We start from the raw sequence: 22,715 nt of genomic DNA, 5'->3' as shown, positions 1-22,715 counted from the left end.
TACGATCAATGATGTAAAGTGTCATATCTTCAGTGTACATACCTTTAAATTGTATATCATAAATTATTTATTAATATTAATGTCTGTCTTCCCTCTAGACTGTAAGCTCATTATGGACAGGGAACTTGTATGTTAATTCTGCTGCATTCTCCCAAGCATTTAGTACAACGCTCTGCATAAAGTAAGCACTCAGTAAATACCATTGATCAATTGACTAAAGTGTCATGAAAAAAATTACCATTCTACAAATTTGAGATTCAGAAAGATTCAGAGATTCTTGTGTCCAACCCAATTTCCTTGTATCCATCCCAGTGCTTAATACAGTGCCTGGCACAAAATAAACACTCAACAAATAACACAATTACTATTAGTTCCTGAAAGCTGTATCTTCAGTCAACACGTGGTAAGTGGCAACCAATTTTCCCACAGGAAAACGTACTAGAAATCGGAGATTGGCTCCTTAATTCAGGTCGGATACCCTATTTTTACCTTAGAATCATCCATCAATCAATCAGTGGTATTTGAGTGCTTACTTTATGCAGAGCACTGTACTAAAACACTTGGGAAACTAAACGTGCTTACAGAGTTGATAGACACATTTTCTTCCCACAGGGAGCTCACAGTCTAGAGGGGCATCTTGAGACCAATTAATTATAGATGAGTAATTTAGCTACATTCATTTATTTTTATTGCGCCATAGAGGTTCCACGTCAGAGTAGACTAGAAAAGAAGTTACAGAGGCATTTTGATCCCCTGCCCCTCACCAGGGGTTTAGTTAACCCTCCTGATATCTCCCTCTTCCCCCTCCCACCACCCTCTTTGAACTGCCTTCCCCAGTTCCCCATCCATCTTGGCTTTAAAAATAATAATAATGACAATAATGGCATTTATTAAGTGCTTATGATTTTCTCTGGGTCCCTGGACCAATATCTGCAGCCCCAGTGAGTCCCCATCCCCAACACCTCCACTCCAAACTGGCACCTCCACCACTGGGGCCATAAAGGAGGCTAGTGTTGTAAAGTTGAGTCCAATCTGTTGTAAAGCCAAAGTATGGTGTAAACTTCGAAATGCAGTAAAGCGCTGGACATCCTGAATTAAAACATCTTGAGTCGAGGAATGCCCACACCCTAGATTCCTGAGTGGCAGGTGGCCACTTTCTCGAAAAACCCTGTGTGAAGGAAACTCATTTTGGCCTCGGCACATCATTCTCCTCAGGCAGAAGTGTGCTCTTTCCAAAATACACAGTGAAAACCCACATTGTAGGAGAACTGACTCTCTTATGATGACATGCCGTTCCTCAGAATCATCATCCACTCGGCAGATGAAAACACCCAGCCAGGATGTGGAAGGTGTCAGCAACCTGCCTCCGGAGGTTCCCCTCCCAGACTCCATTTCTTCTCCGCTTCTACAAAGACTCCAAGAAACTCACCCAACTCTCCAACCCCATTCCCCTGTACATACACACACACACACACACACACACACACACACACACACACAAACACCCCCACCACAGCTTTCTAATCCTCCCAGCCATCACCCTGCTTCCCATCTTTACCTCTGCGCCCTGCCAAATCACATTCCCCTCCTCTTTCGAAGTCCTCTAAACATCCCCTAAAGCAGGGTGAAACTTGCCCAGTGACTCCTCACACTCCCCTAGACCCACGCCTGCTCACGGCACCTCTGCACTTGGGAACTGTTCCATAAGATTTAGGGATAAAATTCTGATGTTCACGTTCCCAGGCTCACATCCAGTTGTGTGTTGGTGATTCTTTCTATTGTTACAGTATTTTCAAAGTGGTTACTATGTGCCAGGTCCTGTTATAAGCACTTGGGTAGATATAAAGTAATCAGGTTGGACATAGTCCACATACCAACATAGGACTCGCAGTCTTAATCCCCGTTTTACAGATGAGGTAACTGAGGCTCAGAGAAGTGAAGTGACTTGCCTAAGGTCACACAGCAGGTAAGTGGTGGAGCTGGGATGAGAACCCAGGTCCTTCTGATTCCCAGGCCCGTGCTCTAGCCACTAGGCAACACTGCTTCTCACTAGGCCACACGGCTTCTACGCTTGCTGGTCTTTCCCGTCAAACAGATGCTTCTGGGTCTTTTTCCTTTTGTGATTACCCTCTGCCTAACGCAGTGCTTCCGGTAGTGGAGGTGCTCAATGAACGCCGACGATGAGGCGGTGTGTAGGAGCCTGCCCCTGCCCTTCCCCCTAGGAGGGCTTCTTGGGCTTTTGAAGTCTACGACCCTAAAGACCGAGCCCAGTGCCATTCTTAACCTAGCAGAGCCCTGTGTCTTTGCCGAGCGGCAGCTGATCCATTTGCTATTTCCGGCCTTTCCGGGAAGAGCCGAAATGTCAACAGCATGGATGGAGGGCTACTGTGGCATTGCCAAGGGCAGCCGTGGGGTGTATGCTGGGAGATTAGCAGCAGCCTCTGGGTGGTCGGTCAATTGCTTGCCAGGGAAATGCATTTATCACTACTGGATGAGCTTAAGACCCACTTTCTTAAAGGAGTGTCACAGGGTCTCTCTCCCGCCCTGCCCTGCCAGGGCACAGTCGATCCTTGGGAGGGAAAGAAGGAGAGGGAGAGGAAAGCTCAACAAGAAATTCTCCAGAGAGAGAAAAGAGGAATCTTGGGTGGGCTAAGAAGCCTGGGAGGGGACAGGAGGAGGAGGGGGCGGTGAGGGCTGTGGGGCTTAAGAAGAGGAGCCTGCCCTTTCCCTTTCTGCCCAGGACATGGACAACACTATAACGGGGGCATAGCCACTTCTCCACTACAGAAGCCTAAACCGGGGAGCTAGGGAGCAGTGGAGCCCGGACTGAAAAGCGGCCACAAGATAATCCATTGCCTTAGGGTGGAGGGGCAGGGGCGGTAGGGTGGGGGTCTCCTCTGGGAAAAACACTCGGGACACGGGGTTTCCAATGGGATGATTCCAATGTTAATAAATCACTTATCCTCTCCCACCTCTATTACTGTATCATCCTCCCTGCTGACCTCCCTGTTTCCTGTCTCTCCCCACCCCAGTCCATATTTACCTCTGCTGCCTGGATCGTTTTTCTACAGAAATGTTAAGGACATGTTTACCCACTCCTCAGAAACTCCAGTGGTTGTCCGTCCACCTCCGCATCACACAAAAACTCCTCACAATTGACTTTAAAGCCCTCAATCACCTTGCTACCCGCTACCTCACCTCACTACTCTCCTACTACAATCCAGCCCGCACACTTTGGTCCTTTAACGATAAGCTTCTCACTGTACCTCCATCTCGTCCATCTCGCCGCCGACCCCTTGCCCACCTCCTCCCTCTGGCCTGGAATGCCCTCCCTCCTCATATCCGATGGACAATTACTCTACCCTGCTTCAAAACCTTATTGAAGGCACATCTCCTCCAAGAGGCCTTTCCTGATTCAGCCCCCCTCTCTTCTTCTCCTACTCCCTTCTGAGTCGTCCTGACTTGCTCCCTTTATTCACCCCCGCCCCCAGCCCCACAGCACTTACGTCCATATATGTAATTTATTTATTTATATGAATGTCTGTCTCCCCCTCTAGACTGTAAACTCATTGTGGGCAGGGAATGTGTCTATCTTGTATTGTACTCTCCCAAGCGCTTAGTACTGTGCTCTGCACACAGTAAGCACTCAATAAATACCACTGAACGCACAAATAAACGAAATCTCTGCCTTCTGGGGTGAAAATCTGGGGCCTGAGAGCTGAGCCCCAGGAGGGCCAAGGTCAGCTCCAGAGCAGGGATGACCTCACTCATCCGTGGGGAAAGCTGGGTTCCAGACCTGCTCTTCTCTGTGAAGCCTAATATTTGGGGGTGGGGAAGGGATAGAGGCCCAGGAACCAAGAGGCAGAAGAGGAAAGGCAATATCTATGTGGAGGGGCGGACTCACAAAATCATGACAAAGAGATGCACATGATTCACACCTGTGGCACTGAGCCCAGAGCCTAAGGTGACATCAATCAATCAATGGTATTTATTGAGTGCTTACTTTTGCGAAGCACCTACTAAGTGCTTGGGAGAATACAATAGAGTGAGCTTAGGGCCTAATGGGGGAGACAGGCATTAAAATGAATTAGATAGGGAAAACTGCCGAGAATAAGAATAGGGACCTTAATGTTGTGAGTCTGGGGTTGAAGTGTGTATCAGCGTGCTTAAGGGGGACAGATCTAAGTGCATAGACGACACAGAACATTTACTGTGCTTACAGCACTGTACTAAGCGCTACTGTACTCTCCCAAGCGCTTAGTACAGTGCAATATAAAAGTTATTACACAAGTTCAGAGAAGCAGCGTGGCTCAATGGAAAGAGCATGGGCTTGGGAGTCAGAGGTCATGGGTTCATATCTCCAATCTGCCAATTGTCAGCTGTGTGACTTTGGGCAAATCACTTCACTTCTCTGGGCCTCAGTTACCTCATCTGTAAAATGGGGATGAAGACTGTGAGCCCCTTGTGGGACAATCTGATCACCTTATATCTCCCCCAGCGCTTAGAACAGTGCTTTGCACATAGTAAGCGCTTAACAAAATGCCATCATTAAGCCCACAATGAGCTTCAGTGGAGGCCAAGAGCAAGGAGGGGCTAATCAAACTCACCTGTGCCAAAATCACTGCTCTGCCCAGAATTTCACACACATCATTGGCATTTAGGAACCAACATACAATGACCATTGTGGAGACAAGCAGCGTGACCTAGTGCAAAGAGCACAGGCTGCTGTGTGACCTTAGGCAAATCATTTCAATTCTCCGGCCCTCGGTGTCCTCCTCTGTAAAATGGGGATTCAACACCTGTTCATCCTCCTGCTTAGACTCTGAGCCCCTTGTGGGATAGGGGCTGTGTCCCACCTGATGGCCTTGTATCGTCCCCAGCGCTTAGAACAGTGCTTGACTCATAGTAAGTCCTAAACGAATACCAGTAAAGTCATGAGCAACATCTGGACACTGCCTTCACCTGTTGCTTAGGGAGCCAACTGGGAGCCAGGACTCTTGGCTCGACAGACTAATCTGCAGATTGTTTGGAATCCAGCTGTTCAAGAGGCTCCATCTCTCTATCTAAAAATGAAATACAGTACAGCTTGCTGATCCCGTCCTTATTTAGTGCCCCTGGAGAAGCATTTTTCCCCCCAGCAGTTCAGTCCTGGCAACTTCCCCATAAAACAATGGTATTTTGCAAGTGTGAAAGAGAGTCAGCCTCTGCTCTCTAATATTGTGCCCTTAGGCGACTCCTCCACGGACTCTCCCTAACTCGGGAGGTAGCCTAGTGGAAAGAGCCCGGGACTGGGAGTCAGGGGACCTGGGTTCTAATCCTGCCTCCGCCACTTGGATAATAATAATAATGATGGCATTTATTAAGCACTTACTATGTGCAAAGCACTGTTCTATTCGCTGGGGAGGTTACAAGGTGATCAGGTTGTCCCACAGGGATAATAATAAATAATAAATAAATAATAATATTTAAGTGCTTACCATGTGCCAGTCACTGTTGCACATGCTGGGATAGATACAAAGTCATTCAGTTGGATGCAGTCCCCGTCCCACATGGGTCTCACAGTCTTAATCCTCATTTCCTCGGTGCTTTGCACATAGTAAGCGCTTAACAAATGCCACCATCATCATCTCATATCTATTCTATTTATTTTATTTTGTTAGTATGTTTGGTTTTGTTCTCCGTCTCCCCCTTTTAGACTGTGAGCCCACTGTTGGGTAGGGACTGTCTCTATATGTTGCCAACTTGTACTTCCCAAGCGCTTAGTACAGTGCTCCACACACAGTAAGCGCTCAATAAATACGATTGAATGAATGAATGAATTTTACAGATGAAGGAACTGAGGCCCAGAGAAGTGAAGTGATTTGCCCGAGGTCACACAGCATTGGAGTCAGAGGTCGTGGGTTCAAATCCTGGATCCACCAATTGTCAGCTGTGTGACTTTGGGCAAGTCACTTCACTTCTCTGTGCCTCAGTGACCTCATCTGTAAAATGGGGATGAAGACTGTGGAACAACCTGATTACCCTGTAACTACCCCAGCACTTAGAACACTGCTCGGCACATAGTAAGCACATAACAAATACCATAATAATTATTATTATTACTATTCAAAGTCTAGTAACCTCTCCCAAGTGCTTAGTGCAGTGCTCTGTATACAGGTAAGCACTCAAATTCCAATGACTTATTGCCACTTCCAATTCCTCGATCTCGTAGCTAAAGTCCAAGAGTGTCATCACTTCAATTCTCCCCCTGCCCCCTCCAGGGTGTCCTGGCCATGTAGACATTCAGGGTGGAGAGGAGAGAGCTCTAAGGAGGGACCAAACTAGAATTCCCAAAGCCCATTACCACATTGGAAGCAGGAATCTGGGTCCCCAGTACAGCCAGAGGCCAGTGTGCCCTCTGGAATAGCTTGGCATGACTCCCCAAACCAGTGCACCCTGCTTCACCTGCGTGAATGAGTTTTTAAATCAACCCATTTCCCTGCCCCATCTCTCTAAGGAGAGGCATGACCATCCCTGCTTAGTAGCCAATGCTCTAGTGAGGCAGGGGACCTGTTAGCTAAAGAGGGTCCCAGGACATGCCCCCTGTGCTCCCTGCCCCCCTGCTTGGGGACATTTAAGTCCAAGAATAACAATAATAATAATAATAACAAAAACTGTTGCATTTGTTAAACCCTTACCACGTGCCAAGCAAGGACTGCACTAAGGAGACTGCAAGATATTCAAAGTGGGCACAGTTTCTCCCCCACATTGGGTTCACAGTAAGAAGAAGAACAGGTAATGAATCCCCATTTTAAACCGAGGCACCAAGAAGTTAGTGACTTGCCCAAGAGCACACAGTAGGTAACTGACAGTGCTGGGATTAGAACCCGGGGCCTCTGATTCCCAGGCCCATGCATTCCATGACTATCTCGATTCCCTCAGGTAACAGCTGTCATTCCCTGAAATCCGGGTGTCTTGTGTCCCCCGGGAACAATTCGGCGTTGCCCTGGATCATCCCGGCCAAAATCGCCGGTCGTACCTCCAGCTCAGAGCCCCGCAACCTGTCCGCACTCAATCCTCCTGGGGTGACTAACCCACCCCCCAGCCTGGAAACATGCAGAAAGGCTCCTCCCGCCGTGCCCCCTCCTTCACCAAAGGGCCAAGGCTGAAATCAATCAACCAATCAATCAATCATATTTATTGAGCGCTTACTGTGTGCAGAGCACTGTACTAAGCGCTTGGGAAGTACAAGCTGGCAACATATAGAGACAGTCCTTACCCAACAGTGGGCTCACAGTCTAGAAAGGCGAAGTTCGCTGGGCCCTCTGAGCTCCTGACTCTCCAACATCTGAACTGGAACAGAACGGACTTCAGAGAAGGAAGTGTGTGTTTAACCAGCTGGGGCCACAGGAAGTCCCTGATCCCCTTCCAAGGGCCCCTGTCTCCATGCCAGGCAGTAAGTGGAAACTCCCAATCCCAGAGAGCAAGGAGACTGGCCTTCTGTCCATCAGACCTACTGAAGTCAGTGTTGGACAGGACAGGACTCTGTCTTACCACCAGAAGCTTAGAAACCACTGCCAAGGACCTGGTAGATGAAACGCCATTGGCTTATGACAATAACAACAACAATAATAATAGTGGTATTTGTTAAGGGCTTACTATGTATCAAGCACATATATATATATATATACACATGAATATATATATATATATATATATATATATATATACACATGTATATAAGAGCTGGGGAAGATATAATCAGGTCAGACAGTCCCTGTCCCACATAGGACTCTCAATCTAAGAAGGAAGAGGAACAGGTATTGAATACCATTTTACAGATGAGGTAACTGAGGCACAGAGTACTTAAATGACTTGTCCAAGGTCACACAGCAGGCATGCGGTGGCATTAGAACTCAGTTCCTCTGACTCGTAGGTCCACGCTCTTTCCATCGAGCCACACTGTTCCTCTCATATGCTACATATGCATACATGTATATATAGATGATATATAATTTGCTCCACTAATGTGCTCCTACGCCAGGTCCTACCCCAAAACTGGTTTCTACTTTCCAGGTATACCAATTTCACGTCCCTCCCTTCCAAATGCCCAAACATCCAGCTTCCTCGAACCGGTTTTGTAAACAAAAATCCACCCTCTCTCTGTCCTAATCAACAGGCTCGACGGAAGCAGATAAAAGTTTTCCCGAGCCCGGCTCCGCATCATCTTTTCCCAAAGATATCTTTTTCTCAGCGATCCCCAGATGGTTTAAAGAGGTTTACCGCTGTTCAGCTGCAGCTAGCTGGTCAGTTATCTTTGCATTTTGCCCCTTCAAAATCTCGGGAAGCCCCTCTCCTGAGCAAGCTGGGTGATAAAATGAATTTCAAACATCTTCTGTCACTCAAAAGGCAGCCCTAAAGGAAGGGCCGGAGGAGAATAAAGTAGATAGGAAGCCAAAGGGGCGCTCCTTACTGAGAAGAAGATGAAGGGAGTCAGAGAGAGGTTCAAGGTTTGGGGCCGAGCAGGGACAACAGACTGGCTCCGTCTTCCTCACGAGAGAATCCAAATGAACAGGGTTGGGAAAATGAATAACTTGTGACATCAGCCCAGGCTGTCGCTGGATTTCTCCTCAGGGCCTGTTCTGTCTGTTCTATTCTGAACGGCTGCTGTGCTGGTTTCTACCCCTGGCTCCACCACTCGTCTGCTGTGTCACCCTGGGCAAGTCACTTCACTTCTCTGTGCCTCATCCTCCTCACCTATGAAATGGGGATTAAATTCTCCCTCTAGACCGTGAAGTGTTTCAATACCTGTTCTCCCTCCTATTTAGACTGTGAGCTCCATGTGGGATAGGGACTGTGTCCAATCTGAACACCTTATATCTACCCCAGAGTTTAGTACAGTGCTTGGCACATGGAAGGCACTTTAGAGAAGCAGTGCGGCTCAGTGGAAAGAGCAAGGGCTTTGGAGTCAGAGGTCATGGGGTCAAAAAACAACTCCGCCAATTGTTAGCTGTGTGACTTTGGGCAAGTCACTTAATTTCTCTGTGCCTCAGTTACCTCATCTGTAAAATGGAGATTGAGACTGTGAGCCCCGCGTGAGACAACCCGATCACCTTGTATCCTCCCCAGCGCTTAGAACAGTGCTTTGCACATAGTAAGCCCTTAATAAGGCCTTCCCAGACTGAGCCCCTTACTTCCTCTCCCCCTCGTCCCCCTCTCCATCCCCCCCATCTTACCTCCTTCCCTTCCCCACAGCGCCTGTATATATGTATATATGTTTGTACATATTTATTACTCTATTTATTTATTTATTCTACTTGTACATATCTATTCTATTTATTTTATTTTGTTAGTATGTTTGGTTTTGTTCTCTGTCTCCCCCTTTTAGACTGTGAGCCCACTGTTGGGTAGGGACTGTCTCTTTATGTTGCCAATTTGTACTTCCCAAGCGCTTAGTACAGTGCTCTGCACATAGTACACGCTCAATAAATACGATTGATGATGATGATGATGATAATAAATGCCATCATCATTATTATATAATAATAACAATAATGCTATTGGTTTTTATAGCCACGGGAAAGAGATGCCGAAGAATCTTGCAGCCCTTGTCCTCCTCCCAAAACGAACGCTTGTGGTTCAGAATCAGGTGTTGGGGCTGATGAGATGCTCTGGTGAAGCGGCACAGGGAAGGTCAGGAGAGGGAGTGGCGAGTCTCCGAGCCGGCCCAGGGTAAGCATCAGTGGTCAGCGTACAGATGGACAGACCGGAGTCTCCTCTGGGCCGGGGTCCTGGAGTCAGGGGGTCGGGCCTGAAGCCCCTCCAACCCTGGAGGGGGATTGCTCGGCTGCAGCATGCTGGCCCCCTTTCCCGGGTGGGCTCCCTGGGGGATTCCAGTTAAGATCGGGGATCCGCCGGACTCGACTCCCAGCTCAGTCGGCAGCGTGGGCGAGCTGGTGGGCAGAGTCTGTGTGGAAACTCTCTGGTCCAGGGGGTAAGGGAAGGGAAAGGAGTTGCAGCAAGAAACGGGAAAAGCTGAAGGGTGGTGGTGGGGTCAATGGGAAAAGGGCGTGAAGCGGAATGGCTTGGTGGCAGGAGTACAGGCTTGGGAGTCAAAGGTCCCGGGTTCTAATCCCAGCTCTGCCACTTGTCAGCTGTGTGACTTCGGGCAAGTCGCTTCACTTCTCTGTGCCTCTGTTCCCTCATCTGTAAAATGGGGATGAAGACTGTGAGCCCCACGTAGGACAACCTGATTAGTTTGTATCTACCCCCTTCTAGACTGTGAGCCCGTTGTTGGGTAGGGGCCGTCTCTATATGTTGCTGAGTTGTACTTCCCAAGCGCTTAGTACAGTGCTCTGCACACAGTAAGCGCTCAATAGATATGAATGAATGAATACCCCAGCACTCAGAGCAGTGCTTGGCACACAGTAAGTCAATAATAATAATAATAATAATGATGGCATTTATTAAGCGCTTCCTATGTGCAAAGCACCGTTCTGAGTGCTGGGGAGGTTACAAGGTGATCAGGTTGTGCCACAGGGGACTTACAGTCCTAATCCCCATTTTCCAGATGAGGTCACTGAGGCCCAGGGAAGTGAAGTGACTTCCCCAAAGTCACCCAGCTGACAATTGGTGGAGCCGGGGTTTGAGCCCCTGACCTCTGACTCCAAAGTCCGTGCTCTTTCCACTGAGCCCCGCTGCTTCCCCAATTATTATTATTATTCTCTGTGCCTCAGTTCCCTCACCTGTCAAACGGGGATGAAGACCGTGAGCCCCACCTGGGACAACCCGATGACCTTGTATCTAATTCAGCGCTTGGCACCTAGTAAGCGCTTAACAAATTCCTTCATTCTTCTTCTTATTCTTCTCTGGGCCCCAGTTCCCCCATCTGTCAAATGGGGCCGAAGCCCGTGGGCCCCACGTGGGCCAACCCGCTGCCCTTGCATCTCATTCCGCGCTTGGCACAGTGCTTGGCCCCCAGGGAGCACGGTGACTGCGGTCACCGTGATGCCCCTGATGACGCTGCTGATTCTAAGGGGCGGGGCGGGTGCGGGTGTGGTGTGGCCGTGAAGGTGGGGTCCCCGGTTGGGTACCTGGTCTCCTCCGGGGGTGCCTGGGGCGGCCCGGTGCGGGTGCCGGCTCCCGGCCGGCTGCATGTGGGGCCGCTCCATCCCCGGGGCCCTCGGCGCCGATGGCAGCTCCGCCCGACCGCTCCTCCTCCTCCTGCTCCTCCTGCTCCTCTCCTGCTCCTTCTCCTCCGGCGGCCCGGTCCCCGGCCGGTCCCTCCGAGCAGCCCGGGGCCTCCTCCTCCTCCTCCCGCTCCTCCTCCTCCCGCTCCTCCTCCTCCTCCCGCTCCCGCCCGCTTCCCCGCCCAGACCGCGCCGGGGGCGCCACCTAGCGGCCCACGGCGGAGCCGCACTCACTCATTCACTGGTTCTTTCTTTCTCCCTTTCTCTCTTCCTTTCTTTCTGTTTCTCTCTTCTTACCTTTCTTTTTCTCTCTTCCTTCCTTTTTCTCCCTTCCTTTTTCTCTCCTCCTTCCTTTTTCTCTCTTCCTTCCTTCCTTCCTTTTCTCTCTTCCTTTCTTTTTCTCTCTTCCTTCGTCTCTTACTTCATTTCTTCCTTCCTTCCTTTCTTTTTCTCTCTTCCTTCCTTTCTTTTTCTCTCTCTCTTCCTTCCTTCCTTTTTCTCTTTCATTTTCTCTCTTCCTTCCTTTCTTCCTTCCTTCCTTTTCTCCCTCCTTCCTTTCTTTTTCTTCCTTCCTTCCTTTCTTTTTCTCTCTTCCTTTCTTTCTACCTTCCTTTCTCTTCCTTTTTCTTCCTTCCTTTCCTTCTTCCTTGCTTTCTTTCTTTCTTCCTTCCTTTCTTTCCTTCTGCCTTCCTTCCTTTCTTTTTCTCTCTTCCTTTCTTTCTACCTTCCTTTCTCTTCCTTCCTTTTTCTTTCTTCCTTCCTTTCCTTCTTCCTTCCTTTCTTTCTTCCTTCCTTTCCTTCTTCCTTCCTTTCCTTCTTCCTTCCTTCCTTTCTTTCTACCTTCCTGTCTTTTTCTTTCTTCCTTCCTTTATTTCCTTCTTCCTTCCTTTCCTTCTTCCTTCCTTTCCTTCTTCCTTCCTTCCTTTCTTTCTTTCTACCTTCCTGTCTTTTTCTTTCTTCCTTCCTTTATTTCCTTCTTCCTTCCTTCCTTTCTCTTTCTTCCTTCCTCTTTCTTTCTTCCTTTCTTTTCTCCCTTCCTTCCTTTCTACCTTCCTTCCTTTCTTTGCTTTCTTTCCCTCTTTCTGTCCTTCATTCTTTCTGTCTTCCTCTTTTTCTTTCTTCCCTCCAATCTTTCTCTTTTTCCTTCATTCTTTCTTCTTTCCTTTCTCTTTCCTTCATTCTTTCTTTCCTTCATTCTTTCTTCTTTCCTTTCTCTTTCCTTCATTCTTTCTTTCCTTCATTCTTTCTTCTTTCCTTTCTCTTTCCTTCATTCCTTCTTTCCTTCATTCTTTTTTCTTTTCTTTCTCTTTCCTTCATTCTTTCTTTCTCATTCTTCCTTTTTCTTACCTTCATTCTTTCCTCCTCGTTCTTCCTTTTTTCCTTCATTCTTTCGTTTTCTCTTTCTTTCTTTCCTTCATTCTTTCTTTTTCTTTCTTTCTCTTTTCTTGCATTCGATCGTATTTATAATAAAAATAATAATAATAATAATAATGGTATTTGTTAAACACTTATGTGCCAAGCACTCTTGAGCCCTTACTTTGTGCAGAGCACTGTAGTAAGCACTTGAAACGTACAATTCAGCAATAGACATAATCCCCACCCACGGGTTTACAATCTGGGGGGGAGGAGGAGACAGCAGCAGCCCTCCCCCCTTCCAGCCCCCTCCTTAAGAAATAATAATAATATTCATTCATTCATTCAATCGTATTTACTGAGCACTTACTGTGTGCAGAGCACTGTACTACGTGCTTGGGAAGTACAAGTTGGCAACATATAGAGATGGTCCCTACCAGCATTTATTAATAAGAAGAATGACAGTATTTGTTAAGCACTCATATGTGCCAAGCACTGTTCTAAGTGCTGGGGTGCATGCAAGATAATCAGGTTGTCCCACATGGGTTCACAGTCTTAATCCCCATTTAATAGATGAGGTAACGAAGGCGCAGAGAAGTGAAGCGACTTGCCCAAGGTCACACAGCAGACATGTGCTGGAGCCAAAATTAGAACCCACGTCCTTTGACTCCTAAGCCCTTGCTCTTTCCACTAAGCCACACTGTATTTGTTAAGCGTTTACTATGTGCCAAGCACTGAATCCAACCTAGCACTTAGTACAGTGCTTGGCACATAGTAAGCACTTAAATAGTACAATTATTATTATTATTAATAAGCGCTGGGGTAGAGAAGCAGCGTGGCTCAGCGGAAAGAGCCCGGGCTTGGGAGTCAGAGGTCATGGGTTCGAATCCCGACTCTGCCACACGTCTGCTGTGTGACCTTGGGCAAGTTATTTAGCTTCTCTGAGCCTCAGTTCCCTCATCTGCAAAATGGGGATTAAGACTGTGAGCCCCACGTGGGACAACCTGATCACCTTGTAATAATAATAATAATAATAATAATAATAGCATTTGTTAAGCGCTTACTATGTGCAAAGCTCTGTTCTAAGCGCTGGGGGGGATACAATGTGATTGTGTTCTAAGCACTTGTATCCCCCCAGCGCTTAGAACAGTGCTTTGCACAGAGTAAGCGCTTAACAAACGCCATCATTATTATTATGCAAATCGGGTTAGACACAGTCCCTGATCCACTTGGGGCTCAGTCTCAATCTGTTTTACAGATGAGGCCTCCGAGGCCCGGAGAAGTGAAGTGATTTACCCAAGGCCACACTGCAGCCACGTGGTGGAGGTGGGATTAGAACCCGTGACCTGTTGACTCCTAGGACTGTGCTCTATCCATTAGGCCAAGCTGCTTCCATGCTGTCCCTTCCTCCTTCCTCCTCCCCATCCCTCTCCCCCTTCCCCACGGCTCAGCCCGGGCTACGGAGGAGGGTCCAGCCAGTCCAAAACCACGCAGGTCCCCCTTGAAGTCCCTCCGCCGAGGTCCCTCTGGCCCCTGCAGCCCGGGCAGTGGGATGGCCGCCCCTTTTGGACCTCCCCCTTGCACACTCTGCCTCCATCCAGCCTGCCAGAGGCAAACATGGGCCGACAGTCCCTTCACGCCTCTGAACCCTTAAGCAACTTTAGGGTGTAGCACAGTACCCTGTCCAGAATAAGCGCTCAATAAATACCACTGATGGACTGTTGTGGGCAAGGAACATGTCTATCAGCTCTGTTGCATTGGGCTGACAGTCCCTTCATGCCTCGGAGCCCTTAAGCAACTTTAGGGTGTAGCACAGTACCCTGCCCAGAATAAGCGCTCAATAAATACCACTGATTGTTGTGGGCAAAGAACGGTGTTTACCAGCTCTGTTGCGTTGTACTCTCCCAAGCGCTTAGCAGAGTGCTCTGCATCTAGGAAGCGCAAGATCAATGGTATTTATTGACCATACTAAGGTCTTCGGAGAGCTCAATTTAATAGATCATTGTGGGGCAGCCCCAGCCAGAGACAAAAGTGATTCTAGGATTTGGGGGGAGAATCAGAGACTTCCTCTCCGTGTGTTCCAAGCATTCCGCAATCCTCAAGCCACGCTGCCCCTAAACACACGCCTGGTCGGCACTATTCTCCCAGGAAAAGCCTCCCCTCACCAACATTGCCGAGGGTGCACTGATTATTGATTGACTGATTGACTGATTGATTCAGTGGTGCTGCAGGGCTGCCTAGGCAAGCTCTCCAACCCCAGGAAAGGCAACACGCAAAACTGGCTTCATTTGAAATAAATGAAGCTACACTCTATTTTATCTATCTTCCAATCGATCAATCGGTGGAATTTATCAAGTGCTTACCGTGTGCAGATCACTGTACAAAGCACTTGGAAGAGTGCAATACGGCAGAGTTGACTGAAGCGATCCATGCCTGCGAGTAGCTGAAAGGCTAGAGAGGAAGGCTCCCAGTGTATCTTTAAAAATAACTGTGGCATTTGTTAAGTGCTTACTATGTGCCAAGCATGGTGCTGAGCGTTGGGTATGTACAGGATAATTAAATCTGCCACACTCCCTGTTTCACGTGGGTCTCAGTCTAAAAGGGCCAGAGAACATGCATTAGATGTCACCTAACTTTATGCCTCAGCTCTCCTGTTCAGTATTTGACACAAAGCTCTTAGTCAATCCTATTTACTGATTACTTACTGTGTGCACAGCACCGTACTAAGCACTTGGGAGAGTACGGTACAATAATAAACAGGCACATTCCCTGCCCACAATGAGCTTTTAGTCTAGGCAGGGAGGCATTCACATAAATAAATTACAGATATACACATAAGTGCCGTGGGGATGAAATACCACAAATTGTAGTCATATAAGAAAACTGAGTGTCACCCAGCAGGTGGAACTGGGATTTAGGACCCCGGTCTCCTGATTCCCAGTCCTGAACTCTTTCCAGTAGGCCACTCTGCTTCTCTAAACCGGCTTCATTTGAGATGTATGAAGCTACACTTGATTATCCATCCTATTGATGTACGTTTATAGAAGCCTATAAAACCTCAAAGCCTTTTCCTGAAACACATTTTATACCTTAACTTGTGTACTGTCCACTCGAGGGCCACGTTCCCCAAAGGGCCCTGAAATACCAGTTGAGGAAACTCTCCGAGTTTAAGAAGACTCCTGGATTTGGGGGAGGTGCTTCGGGGAGCAGCCGGGCCGCAAGGCTAGGGTCACCCCAAGTTCCCAAAGAATTGACAGGCAGCATGGCCTAGTGGATACAGCACGGATCTGGGAATCAGAAGGACCTGGGTTCTAATCCCGACTCTGCCACAAGTCTGCTGTGTGACACCGGACAAGGCACTTAACTTCTCTGTGCTTCAGTTTCCTCGCATGGCTTAGTGGAAAGAGCCTGGGCTTGGGAGTCAGAGATGGTGGGTTCGAATCCCGGCTCCACCGCTTGTCTGCTGTGTGACCTTGGGAAAGTCACTTACCTTCTCTGTGCCTCAGTTCCCTCATCTCTAAAATGGGGATTAGGACGGTGAGCCCCCATGTGGGACAACCTGATCACCTTGTAACCTCCCCAGTGCTTAGAACAGTGCTTTGCACATAGTAAGCGCTTAACAAACACTATTATTATTATTATCATTACCTTTCATTCATTCAATCATATTTATTGAGCGCTTACTGTGTGCAGAGCACTGTACTAAGCGCTTGGGAAGTACAAGTTAGCAACATATAGAGACAGTCCCTTCCCAACAACAGGCTCACAGTCTAGAAGGGGGAGACAGACAACAAAACAAAACATGTGGTCAGCTGTCAAGTCATCAGAATAAACAGAAGTAAAGCTGGATGCACATCATTGACAAAATAAATAGAATAGTAAATATGTACAAGTAAAATAGAGTAATAAATCTGTACAAACATATATCCAGGTGCTGTGGGGAGGGGAAGGAGGTAGGGCAGGGGGGATGGGGAGGAGGAGAGGAAAAAGGGGGCTCAGTGTGGGAAGGCCTCCTGGAGGAGGTGAGCTCTCAGTAGGGCTTTGAAGGGAGGAAGAGAGCTAGCTTGGCGGATGGGCAGAGGGAGGGCGTTCCAGGCCAGGGGGAGGACGTGGGCCGGGGGTCGACGACGGGATGGGCGAGAACGAGGCACAGTGAGGAGGTTAGTGGCAGAGGAGAAGCAGCACGGATCAGTGGAAAGAGCCTGGGCTTTGGAGTCTGAGGTCATGGGTTCAAATCCTGCCTCTGCCACTTGTCAGCTGAGTGACTTTGGGCAAATCACTTAACTTCTCTAGGTCTCAGTTACCTCATCTGTAAAATGGGGATTAAGACTGTGAGCCCCCCGTGGGACAACCTGATCACCTTGTAACCTCCCCAGCGCTTAGAACAGTGCTTTGCACAGAGTAAGCGCTTAATAAATGCCATCATCATTATCATTATTATTATTATTATTACCCCAGCGCTCAGAACAGTGCTTGGCACATTGTAAGCGGTTCACAAATGCCACCATTATTATTAAAATGAGGCCTAAGATGGTGAACCTTAAGTGGGACAGGGACTGTGTTCAAAGTGATTATGTTGCATCTACCCTAGAATGCCTGGCATATAGTGAGTGCTTAAATACCATAGAAAAAAAAATTCCGGCTCTCCAGCCCCCACCCGCCTGCGCTGGGGCCTGTTTTCTCCTCCTTGCGCCAGTCTGGCCCGAGAGTCAAGGAGCTTCCTCTCAGTTGGGGCCCTGTCAGGGTGGCCAGTTGTGCGGACGTGGGGCCCGCTGGCTGCGTTTCCCCGTGCCCTGCAGACAAATTCTGGGTTCCTGTGGGCATCGAGGCCGGGCCGCCCTGGCTAACCGAGGCTTAAACAAAGACGGAAGATGGGCCGCAGCGCGCCCCCCTGCCCCACCGACAAGTTCTGGGTTCCTGTGGGCATCGAGACCAGGCCGGTCTGGCTAACCGGGGCTAAACAAAGATGTCAGGCGGGCCGCAGCACACCCCCCTGCCCCCCAGACAAGTTCTGGGTTCCTGTGGGCACCGAGACCAGGCCACTCTGGCTAACTGGGGCTTAAACAAAGATGGCAGGTGGGCCGCAGCGCACCCCTCTGCCCCGCAGACAAGTTCTGGGTTCCTGTGGGCACCAAGACCAGGCTGCTCTGGCTAACCGGGGCTCAAACAAAGATGGCAGGCGGGCCGCAGTGCGCCCCCCTGCCCCCCAGACAAGTTCTGGGTTCCTGTGGGCACCGAGAGCAGGCCGCTCTGGCTAACTGGGGCTTAAACAAAGATGGCAGGCGGGCCGCAGCACGCCCCCATGCCCCCTAGATAAGTTCTGGGTTCCTGTGGGCACCAAGACCAGGCCGCTCTGGCTAACCGGGGCTCAAACAAAGATGGCAGGCGGGCCGCAGCGCGCCCCTCTGCCCCCCAGACAAGTTCTGGGTTCCTGTGGGCACCGAGACCAGGCTGCTCTGGCTAACTGGGGCTTAAACAAAGATGGCAGGCGGGCCGCAGCACACCCCCATGCCCCCTAGACAAGTTCTGGGTTCCTGTGGGCACCGAGACCGGGCCGCTCAGGCTACCCAGGACTTAAAACAGGGACTGCAGGCGGGCCGCAGCGCGCTGCCAGGGGGCCTCCCCGCCTTTCCCTCCTCCTTCTCCGGGTGGCTTTTTCGGCCTCCCACCCTTGGGGTCGGAGGGAAGGGGAAGGCGGGCAGGCAGGCGGGCCCAGAATGGTGGCCGTCGTTCATCAGTCAGTGTCAGTCAGTCAGTGTCAGTCGGTCGGTCAGTGTCAGTCAGTCGGTCAGGCAGGGAGCGGTGGGCCCGGCTTCCCCTCAGAACCAGCTTGAACCAGCTGGGCTCATTCCGGAGGAGCAGCAGAAAACAGCGCCCTCTAGCGCCCAAGAGTTGCCCCTGAAGGCTCCTGCCAGTGCCCTGCGAAGGGCTCCCAAGCCACGCCTCTTTTCTTCCTTTTCTTTTCTTTTCTTTTCTTTTCTCTTCTTTTCTTTTCTTTCCTTTTCCTTTCTTCTTTTCTCCTTTTCTTTTCTTTTCTTCTTTTCTCTTCCTTTCTTTTCCTTTCTTCTTTTCTCTTTTTTCTCTTCCTTTCTTTTCTTTTCTTTTCTTTTCCTTTCTTCTTTTCTTTTCTTTTCTTTTCTTTCCTTTTCCTTTCTTCTTCTCTTTTCCTTTCTTCTTTTCTCTTCTTTTCTTTCCTTTTATTTTCCTCTTTCCTCTTATTTCCTTCCCTTTTCTTTTCTCTTTTTTCTTCTTTTCTTTTCTTCTTGTCTCTTCTTTTCTTCTTTTCTCTTCTTTTCTCTTCTTTCCTCTTATTTTCTTTTCCTTTCTTCTTTTCTTTTCTTTTCTCTTTTCTTTTCATTTCTTCTTTTTTCTTTTCTCTTCTTTTCATTTCTTCTTTTTTCTTTTCTTTTCCTTTTTTCTCTTCTTTTCTTCTTTTCTTTTCATTTCTTCTTTTTTCTTTTCTTTTCTTTTCCTTTTTTCTCTTCTTTTCTTCTTTTCTCTTTTCTTTTCCTTTCTTCTTTTATTTTCTTCTTTTCTCTTCTTTTCTTTTTTCTTTTTTCTTTTCTCTTTTTTCTCTTCTTTTCTTTTCTTCTTTTCTCTTCTTTCCTTTTCTTCTTTTCTCTTTTCTTTTCCTTTCTTCTTTTCTTTTCTTCTTTTCTCTTCTTTTCTTCTTTTCTTTTTTCTTTTCTTTTTTCTCTTTTCTTCCTTTCTTTTCCTTTCTTCTTTTCTTTTCCTTTCTTTTCTTTTCTTCTTCTCTTTTCCTTTCTTCTTTTCTTCTTTTATTTTCTTCTTTTCATTTTCTTTCTTCTCTTTTCTTATTTTCCTTTCTTCTTTTCTTTCCTTTTCCTTCTTTTTCCTTTCTTATAATAATAATAATAATAATGCTGGTATTTGTTAAGCGCTTACAATGTGCCGATCACTGTTCTTGTGCTGGGGGAGATACAAGGTGATTGGGTTGTCCCACATGGGGCTCACAGTCTTAATCCCAAGCCAGGCCTTTTTCTTTTCTTTTCTTTTCTAATAATAATGTTGGAATTTGTTAAGTGCTTACCATGTGCCGATCACTATTCTAAGTGCTGGGGCCCACGTCCTCCCCCTGGCCCAGAATGCCCTCCCTCTGCACATCCGCAAAGCTAGCTCTCTTCCTCCCTTCAAAGCCCTACTGAGAGCTCACCTCCTCCAGGAGGCCTTCCCACACTGAGCCCCCTTTTTCCTCTCCTCCTCCCCATCCCCCCCGCCCTACCTCCTTCCCCTCCCCACAGCACCTGGATATATATTTGTACAGATTTATTACTCTATTTTACTTGTACATATTTACTATTCTATTTATTTCTTATTTTGTTACTTTTAGAGAAGCAACGTGGCTCCGTGGAAAGAGCCCGGGCTTTGGAGTCAGAGGTCATGGGTTCAAATCCCTGCTCCACCACTTGTTAGCTGTGTGACTTTGGGCAAGTCACTTCACTTATCTGTGCCTCAGTTACCTCATCTGTAAAATGGGGATTAAGACTGTGAGCCCCCCAGTGGGACAACCTCATTACCTTGTAACCTCCCCGGCACTTAGAACAGTGCTTGCCGGTCTCAGCTCCGCAACATTGCCAAGATCCACCCTTTCCTCTCCATCCAAACCGCTACCCTGTTCGTTCAAGCTCTCATTCTAACCTGTCTGGACTACTGTATCAGCCTTCTCTCTGATCAATCAATCAATTGTATTTATTGAGTGCTTACTGTGTGCAGAGCACTGTACTAAGCGCTTGGGAAGTACAAGTTGGCAACATATAGAGACAATCAATCAATCAATCCCATCCTCATGTCTCTCCCCACTTCAATCCATACTTCATGCTGCTGCCCTGATTGTCTTTGTCCAGAAACACTCCGGGCATGTTACTCCCCTCCTCAAAAATCTCCAGTGGCTACCAATCAATCTGTGCATCAGGCAGAAACTCCTCACCCTGGGCTTCAAGGCTGTCCATCACCTCGCCCCCTCCTACCTCACCTCCCTTCTCTCCTTCTCCAGCCCAGCCCGCACCCTCCGCTCCTCTGCCGCTAATCTCCTCATCGTTAGGCCTCGTTCTCGCCTGTCCCGCCGTCGACCCCCAGCCCACGTCATCCCCCTGGCCTGGAATGCCCCCAATCCCTCTGCCCATCTGCCAAGCTAGCTCTCTTCCTCCCTTCAAGGCCCTACTGAGAGCTCACCTCCTCTAGGAGGCCTTCCCAGACTGAGCCCCTTCCTTCCTCTCCCCCTCGTCCCCCTCTCCATCACCCCATCTTACCTCCTTCCCTTCCCCACAGCACCTGTATATATGTATATATGTCTGTACATATTTATTACTCTATTTATTTATTTATTTTACTTGTACATATCTATTCTATTTATTTTATTTTGTTAGTATGTTTGGTTTTGTTCTCTGTCTCCCCCTTTTAGACTGTGAGCCCACTGTTGGGTAGGGACCGTCTCTATATGTTGCCAACTTGTACTTCCCAAGCACTTAGTACAGTGCTCTGCACACAGTAAGCGCTCAATAAATACGATTGATTGATTGATCACCATGTTACAGATGTGGTAATTGAGGCACCGAGAAGTGAAGTGGCTTGCCCAAGGTCACACAGCAGACCAGTGAAGGAGCAAGGATTAGAACCCAGGTCCTTCTGACTCCAAGACCCGTCCACTAGCCACTAAGTCACACTGCTTCTCTTTGCAAATCATTTTCATTAGTCCAGGCTGTTTGTCTGTGAACTTGTGTCTTGTTTCTGTTGTACTCTCCCCAGCATTTTGTCCAGAGCCCTGCACGCAGTAGGCATTCAAAAAATGTAATTTATAATAAAGATGGTGACTGACCCATAATGACTCCACGGACAAGCCATCTTCAAAACATCCCAACTTTCTGTCATAAAGTCGTCCTGGTAAGTGTATCCATAGAGTTTTCTTGGTAAAGATATGGAAGTGGTTTACCACTGCCTTTTTCCTCAAGTTGGTGATTACCAGTCCCCACCCACGACATGTTTTCCCAGCACTAGGGCGTTTGTCCAAGCTTGGAGAGAGAACACAAGTTCTGAGGTGGGAACCAGAGCCCCTAATGTTCGACTGGAGAGCGTTTTTGGGTAAGTGGCCTTAACTGCTTTGTGGCCCATCGAGAAATTGGGCCTAAGGTTAACCTACTTCATTGGTTTGTGTACAATAACAGACTTGCAAAGCCCTTGGAAAAACATACAAAGTGCCACACAGATTCCAATCTATTTCTTTTGGCCTTGACAGATTTAACTCTCTTTCCTCCCTCACTCCAAGATCACAGAGCACACTCATCATCATAAAAAAATAGTTCCTGAGCCTTCTTTGTGCCGGTACTGATGGTGATGAAAGACCTAAATCTATCTCTTCCAGCTCCTCGTTCTCACAGAGGGCCGGGAGAAATGGGGTATTTGAATAAAATCTTGACTGAGGAATGCCCACTGATCAGGATATTAAGAAAGTAACCACGATTCTATAGCTAGCACTCTGATTGGAACAGATGTATTTTCACTGGCCAAGGATATCTGATATATATTCTCAATTATCATAAGTGGGAGGAGTAATACGCATTTCACATTTACTTTTCCTGGCACAACTGAATGACAAGCTCCTGGATTTCATTCAAATGCCACTTCAAAAAGTAAAACAGATAAATACCAGTTGAATCATTCAAATTTAAAAATCACTGGTCTGAAGGGACCAGTAGTATTGGAAATTGTGATTTAGTGACCGTCAAGGAGGGGGAAAAAAAATCAGGGAATTCATCTCAGTAGCAACAGCTCTCCTGTCAGCAAAACAACATTCAAGATATTTGCTGCTCCCCGTTGTCACAATCACTTAGGTGCTTGCCGCTCAGAGTCTGACCTCTGTCAAGGATAGATTTAGAATCCCCAAGCAAATCACTGGCTAAGCTCACTGCTGCTTTTTAACCCATGCAAGTGTTGCCCTTTCCCACATTTTTCCTGGCGGTAACTGCATCCTGTAGACTCCAACATGATCCGTTTGGGCCCAAAGAAGAATCAGCAGTTGTCAATGTACATAACATTTTCATGGCCTTGGTAAGAACACTATCCCCTAGCAGCTTCCAATACATTTGTGACTTACTGTAAGCTCTTCAAGAAACCCCTTACTCTTGGCTTTAAAGCCCTCAATCGGCTCTCGTGCTCTTACATTACCTCGATGACCTA

At 47.9% G+C, this 22,715-nt stretch overlaps 1 protein-coding gene across 1 annotated transcript in view; it reads right to left on the bottom strand.

The window, feature by feature from the left end:
- BCAS4 (breast carcinoma amplified sequence 4) overlaps positions 1 to 11,196 on the bottom strand; it is a 67,751-nt gene extending 56,555 nt beyond the window's left edge. The window contains exon 1 of the mRNA XM_038750751.1: positions 11,073 to 11,196. Within this exon, the coding sequence (XP_038606679.1) occupies positions 11,073 to 11,150 (78 nt within the window). The 5' untranslated portion in view covers positions 11,151 to 11,196. The remainder of the gene's footprint in view (positions 1 to 11,072) is intronic.
- Between the last annotated feature and the right edge of the window lie 11,519 nt (positions 11,197 to 22,715).

Source organism: Tachyglossus aculeatus, chromosome 8, assembly GCF_015852505.1.
Source record: "Tachyglossus aculeatus isolate mTacAcu1 chromosome 8, mTacAcu1.pri, whole genome shotgun sequence".
Taxonomy (NCBI): domain Eukaryota; kingdom Metazoa; phylum Chordata; class Mammalia; order Monotremata; family Tachyglossidae; genus Tachyglossus; species Tachyglossus aculeatus.
The sequence above is the reverse complement of the archived record's forward strand: the minus strand, read 5'-3'. Positions and strand labels throughout refer to the sequence as shown.